At 37.6% G+C, this 20,244-nt stretch overlaps 1 protein-coding gene across 7 annotated transcripts in view; it reads left to right on the top strand.

Annotated features, from left to right (window-relative positions):
• kalrna (kalirin RhoGEF kinase a) overlaps positions 1 to 20,244 on the top strand; it is a 223,734-nt gene that overhangs the window by 189,471 nt on the left and 14,019 nt on the right. For 2 of the 7 annotated variants that reach the window (XM_082176019.1, XM_082176017.1), the window contains exons 35-51: positions 139 to 404; positions 2,131 to 2,274; positions 4,573 to 4,668; positions 5,913 to 6,028; positions 8,027 to 8,093; positions 8,453 to 8,556; positions 8,638 to 8,707; positions 8,814 to 8,900; positions 10,222 to 10,314; positions 10,401 to 10,451; positions 10,632 to 10,709; positions 12,112 to 12,297; positions 13,389 to 13,560; positions 13,662 to 13,873; positions 15,675 to 15,928; positions 17,824 to 17,959; positions 18,538 to 18,600. In XM_082176019.1, the coding sequence (XP_082032145.1) occupies positions 139 to 404; positions 2,131 to 2,274; positions 4,573 to 4,668; positions 5,913 to 6,028; positions 8,027 to 8,093; positions 8,453 to 8,556; positions 8,638 to 8,707; positions 8,814 to 8,900; positions 10,222 to 10,314; positions 10,401 to 10,451; positions 10,632 to 10,709; positions 12,112 to 12,297; positions 13,389 to 13,560; positions 13,662 to 13,873; positions 15,675 to 15,928; positions 17,824 to 17,959; positions 18,538 to 18,600 (2,195 nt within the window). Of the gene's footprint in view, positions 1 to 138; positions 405 to 2,130; positions 2,275 to 4,572; positions 4,669 to 5,912; positions 6,029 to 8,026; positions 8,094 to 8,452; positions 8,557 to 8,637; positions 8,708 to 8,813; positions 8,901 to 10,221; positions 10,315 to 10,400; positions 10,452 to 10,631; positions 10,710 to 12,111; positions 12,298 to 13,388; positions 13,561 to 13,661; positions 13,874 to 15,671; positions 15,929 to 17,823; positions 17,960 to 18,537; positions 18,601 to 20,244 lie in introns of all 7 variants that reach the window. The other 5 variants (XM_082176018.1, XM_082176016.1, XM_082176021.1 and 2 more) reach the window with 3 other exon arrangements.

Raw genomic sequence — 20,244 nt, 5'->3', positions numbered from 1 at the left:
AGTAGTTTTGCAATTCCATTTAGTGATGCAGAAATTATACACTTAACCTTTAAGTTGTATGTAACCATTATTTTAGGTCTGATCTTTACCTGTCGTGATCTTTACATTCATTCACCCTTCTCTCTCTTCGTCCTACAGAAAACTATGCAGTTAGCGGCCCTGAAGGGAAGACAGAGTCCGTGACCACACTGCAGCCACAGCCATCCCTGAACTCCCTGCAGAGTAGCTCCCCTGGACCCAAGCGCTCTGGGAATACACTGAAGAAATGGTTGACCAGCCCTGTCCGGCGTCTCAGTCATGGCAGCAACATCAAGAAGATTCCTAGCAAACAGAAGCAGAAACGTGATGGACGCAAGAGCATTGATCTGGGGCCACCCGAACTACAGGATGACACTCTGGAAGAGGTATTGCACTGTAAATTATTTATTTTTCATACTACATTGAGGAAAAACGCGGATGAAATGGTGATACTATGGTCCAAAATGATTACCATATTTTTATACCATGGTATTCCAAGGTACTTTCAAACAATACTTTATTATATCACAATGGTAGGCTATACAGTATGTCCACAAAACCATAATGGTAAGTACTCTCTGAAATACAATGGTGATTTATACTGTTTTTTTGTTCTCTAGTTCTCACACATTCAGACCAGAAAATTTCTTCTATCCTTTTTCGTCTTTTAGGTTCACCATTTACATTTGTTTATTTTCAGAATATTTTTACATTGTCATAAGATATTGATGATATTTTACATCTCGTCTAACAGCATGTGGTGACAGTGGACAGCAGATTTACGTCAGAGGGTTTAATAACCTCATCACTTTTTTTTTTTTAAGCAACCATGACCATAGAGAGAAAAGTAGCCCTCTTGTTCTGTGTGCTGTATAAATGCTGTATTAAAGGGCTGATATGGCCCTTCAGATCGGAGGGTGATGATTAGCCTGACTTTTTAAAGCTGTGTGCCATATAATGTGCTGGTACAAAAGGGCCTCTGTATTTTTGAAGCAGGGTATGTGAACCCCACCACAATGGCCCATGTTAACCATGCCTGCTGTCTTCCAGAGCAACAGCAAATTCTTCAACAATCATTTCAGAGCATTTAAACTTGTGCAATAGAAGCCAAATAAGAAAGCAATAAACCACTTGAGGCTGTGTGTTACGGTGATTTCATCACAGGTAAAAGGTTTTGTTAGGTGATAATTTCACTGCAATTCATTGTCTTGTGGTGTTTATTTTTATTTTATCATTTTTTTGAATAAAATTTCAGTAATATGACACCAGTGTTCAATATATACTGTAAAGTAACAACTATCAATGATTGTTCTATAAGCTATATTTTAAGGGGTGCATACCTATGCAAAACTTACAACCATTGCACAGATCTCCTCAATTTGTACAGTTTGATGTATTATTCATGTCTGATAATTATTCTAGCAAGTTACATATATTTGTACTGTAGTAAATAAGCCACTCTAGACTCTGACAATCAAAGACATTTCTGTAAATGGCTGACCATTTGATAGTTTAAAAGTACATTTTAGCATTTTTTAATTTTTGTTGTTTTTTTGTATGTATTAGTGAAATAATATGCTTTAACAGAATATACTTAAGTGTGAACTGAATGTAATGTTTCGAGCACTTAATTGCATGTTATTGACAATTCATTGTTTGGCCCACGTAATAGGACTTAAAGTACATCTTTATATGCCATTTAATTACTTCTGTTATCTTTAAAATATGGTTAAAGTGTATGCCGAATATACTGACAAGCATTTATGGTCAATTAAAATATCCTTTAATATCTGTTGAAACTTATGCCATCTACTTAAATATATTTGTAATTACACATTTGTGATAATGAAGTTGTACATGTAAAATATATAAGCTATTAATGTAATATAAAATAACATGCCTTAAATAAAATAAAATAATATTCCATTTAATATTATGAAATAGTTTTTTTTTTTAAATATACTTTTAAGATTTTAAGTACACTACAATTGCACATTAAATACATTTAAGCTAACTTATTTTCCACAAGGTGAGACAGAATTTAACTGGGGTGTCTGAGAACTTTTAACATGCACTATGAATTTGCTTAATGACTTGTTCTTGTGTTTTCAGAGAGTGCGTAAAGAAGAGGGAACACTCTCCAAATCTTCATCAGGAATGCACAGTGGAGGGGAGGAAGAGCCAGAGGACGAGTCGCACACTCCCCTCCCTCCTCCAATGGAGATCATCAAAGACCCCTCTGCTCAGGAAGAGAAGGTACACTGACAGTAAAGAGGGGGAGGAGCTTTGAGAGAGTGATGTCAGAGGTTAACAAAGGGTTAGTTCACCCAAAAAAAAAAAAAAAACAGTCATTAATTACTCACCCTCGTGACTTCCAAATCCTTAAGACTTCTGCTTGCCTTCAAAACACGTGAGGATATGAAGATATTTTACATGAAATCTGAGTGATTTCTGGCCCTCCTTTGACAGTCCAAACGAACTACCACTGATACTTTAAAAAGTTCAGATCATAAAAGAGACTGTAAAACTAGTCCATATGAATTGAGGGGGTTTAATACAAATTTTCGGAAGAGACTTGATCACTTTATATGATGAACAGATTGAATTTAGGCTTTTTTTCACATTGGTTCATGCAGAAGCTCAAACATGCTGCACAACGCGAGAATGAACCTTATTGGTTCTTGCTGAAGCTCAAACATGCTGCGCAACACAAGAATAAACCTCATTGGTCCATGCAGAAGCTCAAACATGCTGTGTAACACATGAGAATGAACCTCATTGGTTCATGCAGAAGCTCAAATGTGCTGCGTAACACATGAGAATGAACCTCATTGGTTCTCCCATGTGAGCTTCCGTTTACCACAACTGATGTGTGAGTTGCTGAATGTATCTATGTGAATAAAAGGCTCAATTAAAGCGATCGAGTCTCTTCAAAAAATATGGACTAAACCGCTCAATTCATATGTGTTAATCTTACAATCTCTTTATTAACTTTTTGAAGCATCAAAGTGGTAGTTGCGTAGCTGTCAATGGAAGGATAGAAATCTTTCAGATTCCATTATAAAGATCTTCATTTGTGTTCCGAAGATGAATGAAAGTCTCACAGGTTTGGAACGACATGAGGGTGAGTAATTTTTGTGTGAACTAACCCTTTAACCCTTTAGGTTCATTAAATACTGTGTCACTCATCATGTGTTCATAACTATCTCCACCTGCCTCCCCCATATTCTCACACACACACACACACACACACACCCACACACAGTGGCTTTACTAACACAGTTTTCCCTCCCTGATGTGAACGTCGCCCATAACTGCTCGGGTGGAGGCTCCCTGTCTCAGTCAACTAACCACAAATCCACCCTATTGTTTCAATGAAGCTTAAATTGTGAAACTTTTACTGTTCCAGTCAACTGTGGCTGTTTTACACGCTGTGCCTTGGGACTGCAGTGGTAATGTGTTTACAACCCAAAGCTGGCGGACAGGGTGAATCTCACAAATAACATGTTCATGCCTTTTTCCCCTAAAACCAAAAGGATTTTTTTTTTTTTTTATTCATAAAGAAACTGAAGACATTATTATTATTATTCATTGTAACATTGATTATTATGACAATTAAGCACTATTATTATCATCACCATTATTATTAAATGATCTGAACTATAATCCATTACTTTAAGTTTTTTACTTAAATTTTTGGGGTCAGTATTTATTTATTTTTTAATTTTATTTTTTAAAGAAATCATCATTTTTATTCAGAACGTTTGCATTAAATCTAACAAAAGTGACAGTAAAGGCATTTAAGATTATTTATTTCAAATAAATGCTGTTCTTTTGAACTTTGTATTCTTCAAAGAATCCACAAAAAATATTAAGCAGCAAAATTGGTTTCAACAGTAATAGTAAGGAATAATATAATATAATAAAATAGTAACAAGAAATGTTTCTTGGGCATCAAATCAGCAAATCAGAATGATTTCTGAAGGATCATGTACACTGAAGACTGGAGTAATGATGATCACAGGAATAAATTACAGTTTAAAATATATTGCAATAGAAAACAGTTCATTTAAATAGTAAGAAAATGTCAAAATACTACTGTATTTACTGTATCTTTGATCAAATAAATGCAACCTTGGTGAAAATAAAAACAATCTTACAAACCCCAAACTTTTGAACAGTAATGTATGCAATAAATCATGATATTCAAATGATATACATAACATCTTGTTACCTGTTACATCAATGAGCATTTGGGGAGAAACTATTAATTGTCCTGAACATAATGTCACCATGAAACAATTTCAATGGTCATAAAAGTAGGCCCCGTTTTCTTAAAGCAAAATCTAATATTTAGTTTTTCCTTTTGACTTGGAGGTGAAATGTTTGGCATGTTCGGGTGTGAGATTGGCACGGCCTTTGCTTCTCTTCTCCCCAAAGCAAAGCTTGATAAACTGGCTTATCCCGAGCACTCCCTCTCCTGTTCTACTTGTGTTGTTTCCTCCTGCTAATGTCTCTCTCCTCCTGTCCTCCTGTCCTCCTGCTGTCATGTAGTCTTCTGTGCTGATGGCTTCACGGCAGAGCTCGGCTGATGTCCCCAGCGCTGCTGAGCTTGTCAGTGCTATAGAAAAACTGGTCAAAACTAAGATGGTAAGTGTGACACTGAACCCATCCTGGCACAAGCAGGATGATTCGATCCACTAACCTCCTGGTTTTCCTCTTTTCCTTTCTGTTTTCTCTTGCTCTAAGACAATCACTAACTCTTGAGCGTACTGAGATCATCTGCATTAGTCTCACATGCACCAATAAAACGTGAATGTGCTGTAATTTCTTTTGTTTATTGTTTTAATATTTCTGCACTTGACCTCATTTGGTTTGGTTGTTAACATGCTAATCTGTGCTGTGTCGTGCTGTCATTGTGTTTAAGAGCATGTTTCTGTCATTGGACATCAGTTTGATCTACTCAAAGATTCAGTTCCCTTTAAAGCTGCTGTATGTATAAAATGTCCCTACTTTCCGATGGATTCTGAAACGGATGTACAGAGAAATCACATTAGGGTTTGATTGGGTCACATGTTAGGCTATGAGATTATTAGATTATATTGTTTGTCCACACCTGTGTGTTTTTAGTTATTTTTATCAGGGAATATTCCTAGTTCAGTACAAGTTAAGCTCAATCGACAGCATTTGTTGCATATTGTTGATTTACTGCAAAAATGTATTTCAACTTGTTCCTCTTTTTCTTTGTTAATGTTAAAATATGTTATATATATATATATATAATATAAAAAATAAAATAAACCTGAGGGATATGGTAAAAAATAATAATTGGTCCCCATTATGTCACAAATGCTATTGATTGACTTGTTTTGCACACAAATTATTCCTTTAATTTGCTCCACAGCACAAATGTGGATCGAGCACATCCAGAACTTGATCTGGAACCTGTTTTAGAGGTATTCTAAAAAATTTAATGTGGTTTAAAAAATCCAATGCAAATCACATATCTGGAAATGCGTTTCAGTCTGGCTCTGATCGGAATATTCTTGTCTTATTTACAACATGACGTGTAGCCGCCGCGCTGAACTACTGCGTCTTCTGAGGCAGCGGCAGAAAAATAGAAGGCTGGCATGAGTGGCTTTTTTTATGGTAATGAAGTAATAAAAGCCTTCCAAACTTGCCAAAGTGCTGGATATCATGGCTCACTCTGTGGGCTGGAGTGGTGCTTTTCTCCCCTCTGAATCTCTTGAGCAGCTCTGATGGTGATGAAGTTTAGGGCCGTGTCACACATAAACCGTTCAATTGCTGTGTTTGTTCTCCCACATCAGGCCTGGCATTTCCATATACAGACTGTCAAACTGACTGGAGTCTCTTGTAATTGTGTTTGTCTGTAGACGCTGGAGCCAGGATCATACCCAGGATTCAGTTCCGTGAACCCAGCGGAGCAAAGCCCCTTGCCACCCAGAAACCCTGAGCTGGAGCAGAAAGCCAAAGCACTGCGTGGACGAATGTAAGAGACACACGCTCTACACTCTTGGGTTGTGCTTGGAGTAAATCCACAAAACATTACAGGTCTGATTCCAGGTCACAGTGGCCAAATCACTGGTGTTTGTGGGGTCTAGTTCCTGCTGCTAATGTAATGTAAAATTCCCCCTTTATTTATTTGTTTGATAGTTTTAAATATTTCTTTTCATTCTTTTTTAATTGATATAGTTGGGCTTCCAGATTGGCTTTAAGCCATTATATAACTCATGTGTTCTTACTCAAAAGGGCTTTTCACACTGCGCTTAACCCCAGATTATTGTCGTTCTAAACCCCTCTTTTAACCTCTGGTACTTTTCACACTTGTCATTTAGAAGTGGGATTAGCCCTAACCCTGCTCTGGAGCTGCTGACTACCACTTTTGTGCTGTTATTGTCGTGCCAAACATGTAGAGAGTGAAATGAAGTGGTGTTAGAATGTCACGATGCTTAGCAACCGGCAGCCAATCACGTGCCTCATATTCATGTGCTTTGGACTGTCATTGAATAAAATGGTAGTTTCAGCGTTTGAGGGGATAAATTACATATGGTGACATAAAATTGGAGTGAAGAAGAGACTGTTGCATTCTTACTTTAGTAGTCAGCATTTGAAGTGGATCAAAACCTTTCATCAAAGTGATACATGATTTTTGAGCAATGCCAGTTCTTGTCTTAGGACAACTTTGATGAACTTGTTTTATCCACTTCAAATGTTGACTATTGTATTTCATTCAATTCAGGATAAACTTGATAATACACACAGTTGACAATATATAATATGAGGATGCACAATGCCAGAGCCTTTATATAAATAGATCCTGTTCAGCGTTCATCCAATCAATGACAATGAAACAGCAAATATGCAAATAAGAATATTAACCCAGAGTTTAGGAATGTAGTGTGAAAAGGCAGTTTATTAATACCCAGGATTGATTGTTAACCCCGGGTAAATTATGAGCAGTGTGAAATGTGAAGCAAGATAACCCCATTTACAATTTTTTTTTTTTTAGAATGATCCAGGTTAACTAAAGCCCTAAAGTCTGCACAGAACTCCCGGCATTGCATTTTACATGTTTTAAAATGCTTTTGTAGGGAAAAATTAATCGTGTTAATTATTAAGGGTGTATTCACACTTGGCATGTTTGGTTCGATTAAAATGAACCCTGGTGTGCACCAAACAAGAGGACCGAGAACGCTGAAAAGATGGGTCTCTGTCCGCTTCCAAACAATCTCTGGTGCGGTTCGAGTGCAACACAGACCAAAGACATGTAAACAAACCAAAAACAGGACATGATGTCACAAGAAAAGGACAGAGTGCTCAAGCATACCTGTTTTTTTCTCATCATAGTCGTGATGTTGCCCATTACAGTTTGGTTCAGGCATCAGAACCGCGTCTCCTCACAGCAGATCTTCAGTTGTGTGTGTGACAGAGGGATTCCTGATGCTGTTTTGACTCCTTTAATCATTTTATAAACTCTTAGCTGGTCAAAAATCATATGTAGCTAAGCACACACCTGACAACGAGCGCATTTAGCTCAGAACACAGCATTGTTTTGTATGTTCGGGAAGTTCCGTCATGAAACAAACGAATGAATGAGTCAGTCAGTCAGTCAATCAATCACCAGTGCAAAAAATATATTTTTTTTCCCTACTGTGACTAATGTTAGTGGTTTTAATGGGGCAAAAACTCTGGTTACATCTAAGGCAGTTGAGTCTTTTAGAGCCACGAGAGCTGGGTTCAGTGTAGCAGGAAGTATTGAGAAAGCATCTCTCTGAATGATAAGGCTCTCATTAAAGATCCATGGTATTTATGGGGAAGTTCATCCGTTGTAGGCATTTTATCTTTTTATTCAAATTTTCTCTATCGTTCTGTAACACCCTCAAAAGGGAAGTGTGATGTGCCTTTACCTGACACATATTTTTTAGATTAGTTGTTTTGTTATTGTTCAAAAATCTTTAATAACTATTTTTTTATTTATTTTTTGTAGGTTTGTTCTGAATGAATTAATCCAGACAGAAAAAGACTACGTGAAAGATTTGGGTATCGTGGTTGAGGTAAGAACATCACAGTATAACACACCGTAATAATACAGTGCTGTGACTAAAGGTATACTTTGGCTTTAGCATGAAAATATCATCTTAAAGCACTCTAGTGTCGTTTATCCTTCTTCATTTGACTTTGTTCTGTCTGTCTGAACATATCAAAACCATTTGCATATTCCTTATTTCTCATTTGCATTTTCATTACATCATCAGTGTTTCAGTATTTACTTGATCGGATATGTGCAATCATCACAGTGTTCATTTATCATAATTTACAGCCGCTGTAGACGGACATGTGAATTACTGTTGCTTTTATCAACTTTGTGTGTTTTGGGTGGTGACTCATATGAATATGAAATGATTTTCTACAGGGGTTTATGAAGAGAATAGAGGAGAAAGGAATTCCTGATCATATGAAAGGAAAAGAAAAGATCGTCTTTGGAAACATTCACCAAATCTACGACTGGCACAAAGAGTAAGTGTCTCGCATAAGCTCCTCTTATTAGAAAATATTACTGAAATGAAACTAATTCTATGTTAATATTGCTGTATGAAGCTTTTTTGTTGGTGAACTGGAGAAATGTCTTGAAGATCAAGAAAAACTGCCTGAGCTGTTCAGTAAACATGTAAGTATGTGACTGACATCAGGTCTGATGCTCTAACAGTGTAAAGGTCATGAGGTCATAAAGGTTATATGTGCTCATGAAGTGTTTTCTCTGTCTGTGTGTGTAGGAGAGAAGGCTCCACATGTATGTGGTTTACTGTCAGAACAAACCCAAATCTGAATTCATCGTTGCAGAATACGATTCATACTTTGAGGTAAGACCCACTTTACTGCAATATAGAGTGCAGCAGGGATGGCATATTTTTGTAGACCAACCCAAAAGTTATGCTGTCTTCACATGCTATCAGAATTATTGTAAATACCAGTTTTATGGCGTTTTCACACCTTTGGTGCGTTTGTTTCGGAACCTGGTCCATTTTCTCATGAACATGGCAACTGCACTCAGATCCAGAGAACCAGGCTGTATCACTTTATATGATGGGTAATTACATACAGTACGTTGCATGAAAAGCAGCAGTGTTTGTTTTGCTAATGCCTCTCGAAAATGAATCATGGGTTAAACTGGAGCAAAGACGAAGTGAAATGCATTATTGAAATTTGGTTGGACAAACATATTTCAGAACTGTCCAAATACATAACAATACAGACGAAGCCTTGATTCTTGCTAAAATGATAAAGTAAAATAATGACAGCTACAAAGAAAGCCACAATCAGAGGGTTTACTCGCACTCGACTCGTATTAACTCAACCAAGAAGAAATCGCAACATTGTAACAATTTTAACCATTGTTTTGAAACAAAGTAAAGGATCTACAGGTGTGAAAACGCCCATGGTCATAAATTGGACATGAACACCCTCGCATGTGATATTTACTTTTGGGAAACTTGGAGATAATTTTGATACCAGAGTTTCCGAGTTGGGTGGGCCATAAACTTTAAACATGGTGGAATGGAGAACTATGACTGGTATTCTTCATTAGCTTTCTCCACAACAGATACAGTACATCACCTTGTCTTGTCATTAAAGTAGTGCATATTTACAAATATAAATAACCATTTGAAGCATTTTGTATGTTCTATACACAGCGAAAATAGCCTGTATTTGAATGAAATTCCAGAATCGTAAGCAAGCTGACTATCTAGATTGTGTGGTGAATGCTTATGTAGTTGTCAACGAATGGGACTATACTGTATTTTATTCATAATGAAATATCTTCAATACATTTTGGCATTAATATAAATTTTTCGGCTTGATGACATTTAATGTCCCTGACAACCTCTGTAGTCCCATTTAGCCACTTGTTTGCAACCGCATTTTTCAAGACACATAAACATGAAATTAGTGACATTGACATTAGTGTCAACCACAGACCTTATATCAAGCATTTACCAAAAAAACATTCCAAAAACTCAAAGACTTTGAGATGATGCATCCAGAAGTAAAAAAAATGCAATCTTGTTTCCAGGTTTTCGGACTCGTTTCTGCAGCACTCTGTACAATTGCTTCTAAATTTTTTTTTTTTTTTTTTTATTAATCATTGCAAGTTTATATTCTTGTGTCTGTTTTGGCTCACAGGGGATTCAGCAAGACGTCAACTCGAGACTGGGCATCAGTGATTTTCTCATTAAACCCATTCAGAGAATTACTAAATACCAACTTTTATTAAAGGTACAATAGAAAAGAAGTCTTTGATGCTGCGATTGATACCAGTAATAAAGTTGTATTAATGTATATCATTTATTTTATTGCTTAAGGACTTCTTGAAGTACAGCATCAAGGCAGGGTTGGATTGTCAGGATATAGAGGTAAGAAATGAAGCTAAAGTGCTTACTTACCTTTTTTTTTTTTTTTTTTTTTATAAAATGAGGTGATTGCATTTTAGATATTTGTAAAAAAAAAAAAAAGAAGCTGAAGCAGACAGTTTATATTCAAGAGGTTTTTGAATATAGAGTCATAGAGGTTTTTGTTGGTTTTCTCTGTAACAGAAAGCAGTAGACCTGATGTCCCAGGTGCCCAAGCTGTGCAATGACATGATGAATCTGGGAAGACTGCAGGGATATGAGGTATTCTGATAACAGCTTCACTATACTCATTCTTAAATTTCATCAAACAACAGTTTTCTGAAAGACATTGTCCAAGCTTACAGTTATTTTACTGTGATTAAGGGGTGTTCTTCTGTCGTCAATTACTCACCCTCATGTTGTTCCTAACCATAAGACTTTCGTTCATCTTTAAAAAACAAATGAAGATATTTTAATTAAACCTGAGAAGTTTGATTGTCAAGATTTGGCACATACATAGAGCTCATCAAATATGGTAAATAGAAGCTCAAACATGCTTGCTCATAACATGCATGTTTGAGTTTCCGCAAGAAAAACCAATGAGCTTTGTTCTTGTTCGTCAAGCAAGAATGGTTGAGATTTCATTTATCATAACTGCTCAATTCATATGGATCCACTTTTACAATGTCTTTATGAACTTTTTAAAGCATCAAAGTTTTGGTGGAACAGACTTTCAGAGGAGGGACAGTAATCTCTCAGGTTTATCTTATCCACATATTTTTGGTACGTAGATGTACGAAAGTCCAATGGGTTTGGAACTACGTAAGGGTGAGTAAATAATGACAGAATCTTCATTTTTGGGTGAACTAGAGACCTGCGCAGGACGGATTTTTCCATGAAATAGTTTCAAATTACGTGTTGTATAGCCACCACCTACACATCCCAACATAAACGGTCCCGATAAAATATTTGTTATTAAAGCATCTACATTCACAAACTACTGTTAATTTGAACAGAAATGCAAGCAATTTGGCATGACAAAGATCGCTCCCCTTTATAATCACTAAAAAGCTGTCACTCCTCTCAGTTCATTGCAATCTCACAAAGTTTCGTTATAATCAATGTAGCGGTCTACACTACACAATTTTATTTACATTGTGTCTACACATCGTTTGTTATAATGAGAGGATTTGTGAGCGTGCAGAACTATTATGGAGAAAACTGATCCTGGACCAGCAGTTATGGGCAGCTTTTCCCTCTAAAAGTAATCAGAAGCAGCAGCAACCTAAAGCCCAGGACACACCAAGCCAACGTCAAAGAAGTAGAGGCGACGAAAGCTGACTGTGTTGTCGTCTCTCGTCGGCTGAGTCTGAACCAAAAAGCTGCGCTTGAACACACCAAAATGACTACTGGCGTCTGTCAACTAGCACGTGTGTTCTGCGCTTGCGTGTCAGGAAATAACCAGCAGGGATCAATAGTCTATTTTAATCATTCACAAAGGAAATCCGAAACTAGGACTGCAGATATACAAACCATAAACAAAGCAGCGCTTGCTAACCATTTTGAATATCAATCATGTTGATCAAGTTTTTCATTCCATTCGGCTCATGTTATGAGAATATTTAAAACTAGTGAGTTCATTGAAACCTTAACTATCCCAGACTGATGAGTTTGTATGTTTCAGGGGAAGTTGACGAGTCAGGGAAAGCTCTTGCAGCAGGAGACGTTTTTTGTGACGGAGCAGGATTCTGGCGTCCTGTCCCGCAGTAAAGAGCGCAGGGTGTTCCTGTTTGAACAGATCGTCATCTTCAGCGAGCTCTTACGAAAAGGCTCGTCCATACCAGGATACCAGTTTAAAAAGAGCATCAAGGTAACTGCGCAACTGTTAGTCATGGAGTTTGTTCACTGTTATTTTAAGCCCAAAGTTTATTACGTGTATGCTAGGGTATGTGTACAATGCTTGCGAAGCAAATGTTATCATCTGCACAGTATACATGCAGTATAGTTTTTTCTAATTAGTTGTTTATTGGACACTTGCAAGTGCAAATACAGTACCATATAATTACATCTTTATTCACATGTTTCCATGAGCAAATGATGAATGGGTTTAGCAAGGTGACACATACACAGACACAACAAATGCCCCTTAAAACATTGTAAGATGATCATTACTCAATAATTAATTATACATGTTAGTTTTTCAAGAGTACTGTATTTCTCTCCGTGTTCAATTAAGTTATTACACGGACTGCAAATACATTACCAAACAAACAAAAATACATATTCTTTCCATGAGTGCTGTTGCGAGTTGGATTGGATAAAATGATCCTATGTTAAAGGACCCAGTATACTTCGAGAGAAATTGAAGACAAACTGGTGTGAAGTCATTTCAAACTAAATCAGGCCAAATTAAGTTTGTTTGGAGTTCATTTCAGGAGTTCAAATCAGATTTCTAAAGACTGGAAAACACCTTCGACCTACTATTGGTTTGTTATGTAATAGGTATGTTGCTCTGTATGTTGCTCTGCCTTCTTTGACATGGAAATCTTTTCAGCCCATAACATTACATATTCACCTAAACACCGCTCCCACTAGAGTTATTTTTACCCCTAAGCGAAGAACAAAAAATAACTTTGACGTGAGTATATCTTGGCCCTAAGAGATACCCTCAACTGGAGATTAAAGTAAAAAGACATTTTTATTGGTCATTAAAAATAGCACAGACACTGAACAAAGATGAAACTTAGTCGTGACTCGTGCACATGTGCCGAGCGCTTGTGTTTTGCATATTTCAAATGGAGTATACTTTGAAAGGCAGTGCATTTGGATGTATGCATATGCTAAGCGTTTGTGTTGAAACTTAATTAAACTTTGGGATATAGTATTTGGAAGTTCTGAAAATGACAATGCTGGTATCTTGGCAGCTGAAGCCAGGTGTGAAACTGACTTGTGTGTGTGCAGGTGAACCTCCTCGGCCTGGAAGAGCATGTTGAAAACGATCCGTGTAAGTTTGTGCTGTGGTGTCGTGGGTCATCTGAACGTTTTACCCTGCAAGCGGCAAACACGGACATAAAACAGGTCTGGGTTCAGCATATCACCGATCTACTAGACTTACAGAGCAACTTCTTGTCAGGTAAGAAGATGCAACGTCCATGTGAATCGTAAATGTGTTGTTGAACTCTCCTCATGTTGAGCTATTGAAACCATTGCTGCATCTATCTACTGTTTCTACAGCTCTGCAGTCACCCATCGAGTATCAGAAGGAGCGCAGCGGCTCTCAATCTCTGACCCGAAACTCCTCCAGCAGTGGGCGAGTGGGTCCCAGGCCCAGCTCCACTGTGTCACTCGGAGCAGAGAAACCCTCTCTGTCTGGACGGAGCTCCACCCCGATAAAGCTATCTACCTCCAACGGTGGTCCGTGCCACGACTCGGACAGATACCAAAGGGTGAGGACACAGCACCTCTGCTAACATTAAACATGTGCACGCTAGAGTTGATAGTGGCTCATGAATCTCCGAGCTGAATTCAAACTGGCGTCTCCGGCATGGGAGGTGGGTGTTCTAACAAGGACGCTAAAGACCACAGCCTCTAGCGTCAGTCGCTAGCGCGCCTTATGAGACCAGGGGAGTGAGGCTTACACGCACAACTCTAACCGGCCTACGATACACTCCCCTCCCAAAACCTCACTCCCACCCGGGTCACGGCACCAAATGTAACCTCTCCTACGCGACCCGCTCAGGAGTGTGTTTTCTGTACAACAACTTAACTTGCTGCTTAACTACCATAGTACGATGCATCGTTGAAGAAATCAACTAGCTAGTTACGACTGTTTCCTGAGACCATACTGTCGCAAACTGGTCGTTCAACCACGTTGGTTAATGATGTCACGCAGGTGATGGAGTAATAACTACTTTTAATGAATCTGTTTGAGATTGAATTAATGCTAGATGTTTTGCTCGTTTTGGTCATTAGAACTATGTTTTCGGGAAACACCGACTCGTTGAACTATGCTGATAACAACGGAACTTGCGAACATAGTTGGCTAACAATGCTTTTGGGAAACGCACCCCAGAGCGGGACTCGAACTGACGTCTCCAGTATGGGAGACAGGCGCTAACAAGGACGCTAAAGACCGCAGTCGCTAGCTTCAGTCGCCAGTGCGTCCTATGAGGCCAGGGGAGTGAGGTTTACATGCACATTTGCAGAAATGACCAAACTCACTCTAACGTACTGTAGATGTTTCAGCGTGCTCTGGGAATATTTTTAAACTTTGCATTTGTTGAAACACAAATCCCTACGTGTCTATATAAGAATATTTTCCTGACTCATCCACTATTTTTGGATGTCAGTTGATTCGCAGAGTACACAAGAGCGTCTACTCTAGCGACCCTTTTATTAGTCACATATTCCAAAATGATGCTAAGGGACCATCACCGTCCATTGGCCCATTTTGACAGCTTACTTGATAGGACATTTGCCCGCTGAAAGAAACCTCCATTGTACACATTCCCATCAGCACACAAGTGTTGTCAAAAAGATTTTTTAAATCGCAACAGTTCACTAGTCGAAAGTGTAAATAAAACAAGTCGAATTGGAAGTAGCGACAGATCTTTTCTTGCGTATTGTGACGCACATCCAAGTGTAACGGATTATCAAAACCAGCTTGCCAGATTGGAAAAATCCTGCGTTGGTCACCAGAGAGAAGATACAGTTATGACATTTTGATTAGTTTTACGAGGACAAAAAGTCTTCTTAAAAATGAAACGCATGCAAACGTCCTCATGTTACACCCCCACTCACTGTCAAAATAGACTTTTGAAATATTCATGAAATTAGATTGTGAAAATGGCCTGCAAATACTATTTCATGTTGACTTCACGCAGTAATATAAATCACAATTCATGGCATTTCACACCTCATAGAGGTTAAAGTGAAAGTGTTTGACAGGATCCGGGATAATCATAGTTTCCATAGTCCCATCATCAGTATTACTGACACACGCACTGTTGTCCAGTGTCTAGAAACGTACTGTCCCTCAGTGGGAAGCTTGTCATCCTTGACATTTGAGAAACAACCCACTGAACATTCAGCATGTGCTTTGCATTACACAACTCCATAACCTAAGCATCCTTTAAAAGATGCGTTAGTGTTCTTAACTACTGAAGATTAAGGTTTGGTTGACATATTAAGTGTTTTAACCATATATGTCTTTTTTGTGTGCGTGTGTGTGTGTCTTTCCTACAGCAGTTTGACGGTGTGGGCTGTAACGGAACGTCGTCCTCCTTGATGGTGACTCAGGACTATAACGCACTGAAAGAGAACGAGATCTGTGTCACGCAGGGTGAGACAGTGCAGATACTGGCCACAAACCAGCAGAACATGTACCTGGTGTTTCGACCCGCGAACAGCCAATCACCAGCTGCGGAGGGCTGGGTCCCGGGACACATCTTGGGCCCCCTCACTAAACCCCTCATAGACACTGCTGCAGACTCAAACATCAAGTAAGTGTCAGTCAATACTAACTGGAACTATGATTGGATTATATTTTTTTTCTTAAACTGCACGCCCGTTTTTGAACACCCTCCCCCACCCCATTCTGTTGGAACTAACCCGGATGCTTTGGACCATTTTGCACGGGAAGATTTGATTTTCTTCTTGAGCTTTTTTTCTGGGCTAGAAGTTAAACACAAACAGATAAATGTTGAAAGGACTTTAGCGAAGCACGTCGTTGTTATTTTGTAGACTGAGGATTTGCCAAGAATCTTACATCAGTGTGGAAATGGACACGTCTGGACACTTATTTCATTTGCTAACACCATTTTCGTTGTTTATTTGTTTATTTGTTGATATGATTTTTCTTTTTGTTTGTGTGTGTGTGAAAAGAAAAAAGAAAAAGTGAAAGGAAGGCCGTCTGAAGGATTTGGCCTGTTTCTCCTGGCGGAGAACATTATACTGTTGTCTATGGCAATTTTTTATAGATTGTGTATTTGTTTTAAGTATTTGTATTTTTGTATAGACTTTTCTTTTGTTTTCTTCTACAGGATCACATGTTGGCCATTTACTGTACATACTGTTGGTTTGTTTACTGTTTGTAGCACATTCCTGTAAAGAGCCTTTTGCACTATTTAAGTGAATCTTTATTAATGAAGTCAGGTTTGTGCAATAGAACTACAGTTGCAATGTTGTAGTGTAACTAATGATTTGAAATGTATTATATTAAATATGTAAAATAAAACTTTGACATGCGCATGACTTAACACGGCCTAGTCAAATAGACTGCTTTTGTTTTAATATAAAATAAAAGTGCCAAGTGAATGCTAATAGTACATTTGAAGGATTTCTTCATTGTGTTTGCAGTGTAGAAGTGGTGCATCTTGTTTTTATTGTCTTTCATTTGTTTTATTTCGTAATGTAGTGTGTAGAACACTTATTTTGCGTTTGTACTAACCTCCGTGGTCCTTGACAGTGTGACAGGTTTGTGTGTGAAGCAGGATTTGCAGTGAATGATATGAATGATTGCTGTTCTCACACAAACCGTGTGTCCACCATGGTGTAAGGATGTAGATTTATATACACTATCCTTCCAAAAAATTTTTTTTAATGTTTTTGAAAGAAGTCTCTTCTGCTCACCAAGGCTGCATTTACTTGATCAGAAATACAGTACAAAACATTCATATTATGGAATAGTATTACTATTTTAAATGAACTTTTTCTATTTGAAAATATTGTAAAATGTAATGTATTCCTTTGATGGTAAAGCTGAATTTTCAGCAACATTACTCCAGTCTTCAGTGTCACATTATCCTTTAGAAATGAATGCTCAAGAAACATTTTTATTGTCATCAACGTCGAAAACAGTTGTGCTGCGTAATGATTTTGTGGAAACTGTAAGACATTTTTTCAGGATTCTTTGAATAGAGAGTAAAAAAAACCTGAAACATTGTCAAATGTCAAAAACAATGTATTTACTGCCACTTTTGATCAATTTATTGGATCCTTGTTGAATAGAAGTATTAATTTAATATATATAATATTAACTGCCCCCAAACTTTTGTTAATATAATAATAAAATGAAGAATGAACTGTACAAGATTATGCTTGTGTAATGCTGAAATACAGTGTATGAGAATATTTGGGCACACTTAAGAACATTTGAATACTGTACTAAAGTGTCCAAAAACTTTTTTTAAGCTTCTATAAATGGAACTGGATGATGATAAAAATAGGTTAACAATAGTGAGCGTCTCGCTGTTTGCTGTTTCTTTTTTTGGCCCTCCCTATTTCCCTCCTGAAATAATTTCCCCCCTCCAGCACTTTAATTTGCTTTTCCCCGCTGTTAGATTTGCATTTCCACCAGCGTGTGTGGGTTTGACAACTTGATGTTTTGACACAACAGGAAATCTCTGTCGTGGAACACGCTTCGCGCTCGCAAGCGTGCAGAGAAGGAAAGTGCGCCCCTCAAAAGTGACATAAAAGTTGAGAATGGACTGCGTAAGCCAAAGGAAATTCTCAGCAGCAAGGTCACTGAGAAAGTGAGTAGGAGGATGAGGTGTGTGTGCGTGTGTGTGTGTGTGTGTGTGTGTGTGTGTGTGTGTGTGTGCGTGTGCGCGCTGCATCCTCACCTGTGTGGAAATAAACACTGAACACGTCACTCACCCCACTTGCGTTTGTACAGTGACACTGACAGAAACACACATTGTTTCAAATATTAGCTTTTGTTCCTTTTTTTTAAAAGCCATTATATATTGTAATTAGAAAAGTTGAATGATTACGACATAATCTGCTAACAACTGCATGACTATAAATGCATAATTATATATATATATATATATTAGATCCCAATACTTCTCAATAAATTAATAAACATTTGTTTTTTAAACTTTTTATCATTATTAATATGATTTGGTAAAATACTACTATATAAAAACTACAATATTTCTCAATTTTCCTATTTTGTTATTAACGATTTGACTAAGTAGTTCATTTCAATGTAAGGATTGTTGTATTCCTGTCATTTTGGCCCGGGTTCCTTTCAGACTGTAAACTCCGTCCCGCTGTATTCCTGTGTCTGTGAGTGTGTAACATGTTTCTCTCTCGACCCGAACCACAGGAGTCCCGCAGCTCAGACGAGTCCGATTGTGAGGATGATCTAGACCCCAAAACTAGTATGGAGGTAGAGATCCTGATCTCAATGCATGCTGCCCTGTAGATTTATATATTTTTATTTATTTATTGGTAGTATTATTTTTTAATAAACTGAATTGAATAGTAAATAGGTACAGCTTTTGAAGCTCTAAGTTGTTAATGACGTTGTAACCCCTTTTGCATTTTATTTGGCCTAAGTTGTTGTTGGTAATTTATTATTTGAACTAATTGTGTGGAGTGACTGGTATAAAGGGCCGTTCACACCACAGATGATAACTATAACGTTAACTGTAACTATAAAGTTTTAACAATCATTCTAATTCTTTCAAAATAGTGAAGTCAACAGCACAACCATAACAACACAGAGGAATGATATTGTTGAAATCACTTTCAGAACAACTTTTTTACAGCTTATTAATGATAAAACATTGACATCCAATCCAAATTCACCCGACTTTAAAGAGCTTGAGCATTTGAATGTCAGACGACAGAACCACATGAGCTTATAACAAACAGAACGTTATTGTCAGCTGGTGTGGATGCTAATATAGTTATTGTTATAGTGATCTGCCCTGATGTGAACGGGCCTCAACCCTAGTGAAAAGCTTTTGCAATGTCTCAAAGAGTACAGCTGTCACATGATCTCAGTGAGTGTATGTTAAATTCATTAAGAGTTCTTACTGGAGAAAGTGTGTTCAGTCAGTGGCCAATCTGCAAAAATCTGACAGAAGTATCATACATTTTTCTTCTTTACCTCAAATCAGGCTAAAATTATTTGTTGTCACTGTTCTGGAGCAGAAAGACCAGGTGATGTCTCTATCAGAGAGGCTATTGGCTCTTATAACTGAGAGGCGGGGCCTTCGTTCCGACAGCCAGTGTGTGTTGCAGTTCAAATAAAAGAGATATTTGTGTGTGATATTACTCATTAATACATCTCACCAGAAATCCTAAATCAGTTGGAGTGCATTGGGTTTTGGAAATCTCAAGCAGTGTGCTTTAGTTGTATACTGTACTTCTCATTTAGGCCAATGTATTTTGGTCTGAATTGATTATTTCACATTCTACACGACACAGCACACTGCAGAATCTGTACCAATGGTATGGTAGTGTGCTATTCTGAACATACACAATAGCAGAATACCAAATAGCATTCATAATGTTAATATTTCTCCCATATAATTATATAGTGTTGGGGGAAACACCTTACAAGTAATGCGAGTTACATAATCAGATTACTTTTTTCAAGTAACTAGTAAAGTAATGCATTACTTTTAAATTTGCAACAAAATATCAGTTACTTTTTTAAGTAAGTTACTTTGTTTTCCCATGCCAAGTCAAGTCACCTTTATTTATAAAGCACTTTTTACAATACAGATTGTTTCAAAGCAGCTTTACGGTGATAACAGGAAAATAATGCAACGACGTTTGTTGTTTCAAGAAGAAAATAGCGTCACAGTCCAGCTTAAGTAAGTTCAGTGATGGTTCATTTTTGTTGTAAAAAAAGTTATTAATTCATGTATTGACTGACAGCTCTGATGAGAGAAATCGGGAGTAAGTGCAGAGGCGTTATTGTAGCTCTACACTATATGTGAGCATGCGTTTACTCGTCTCATAGCATAAAAACAGATTCAGTTTTCCTCAAAATGAATAAAAACAGTAAAACGCAAACCTG

This window comes from Leuciscus leuciscus (assembly GCF_965113295.1).
Source record: "Leuciscus leuciscus genome assembly, chromosome: 7".
In the NCBI taxonomy this organism is placed as follows: Eukaryota; Metazoa; Chordata; class Actinopteri; order Cypriniformes; family Leuciscidae; genus Leuciscus; species Leuciscus leuciscus.
Note: the sequence above shows the minus strand (reverse complement) of the source record. Positions and strands in the feature narration are given on the sequence as shown.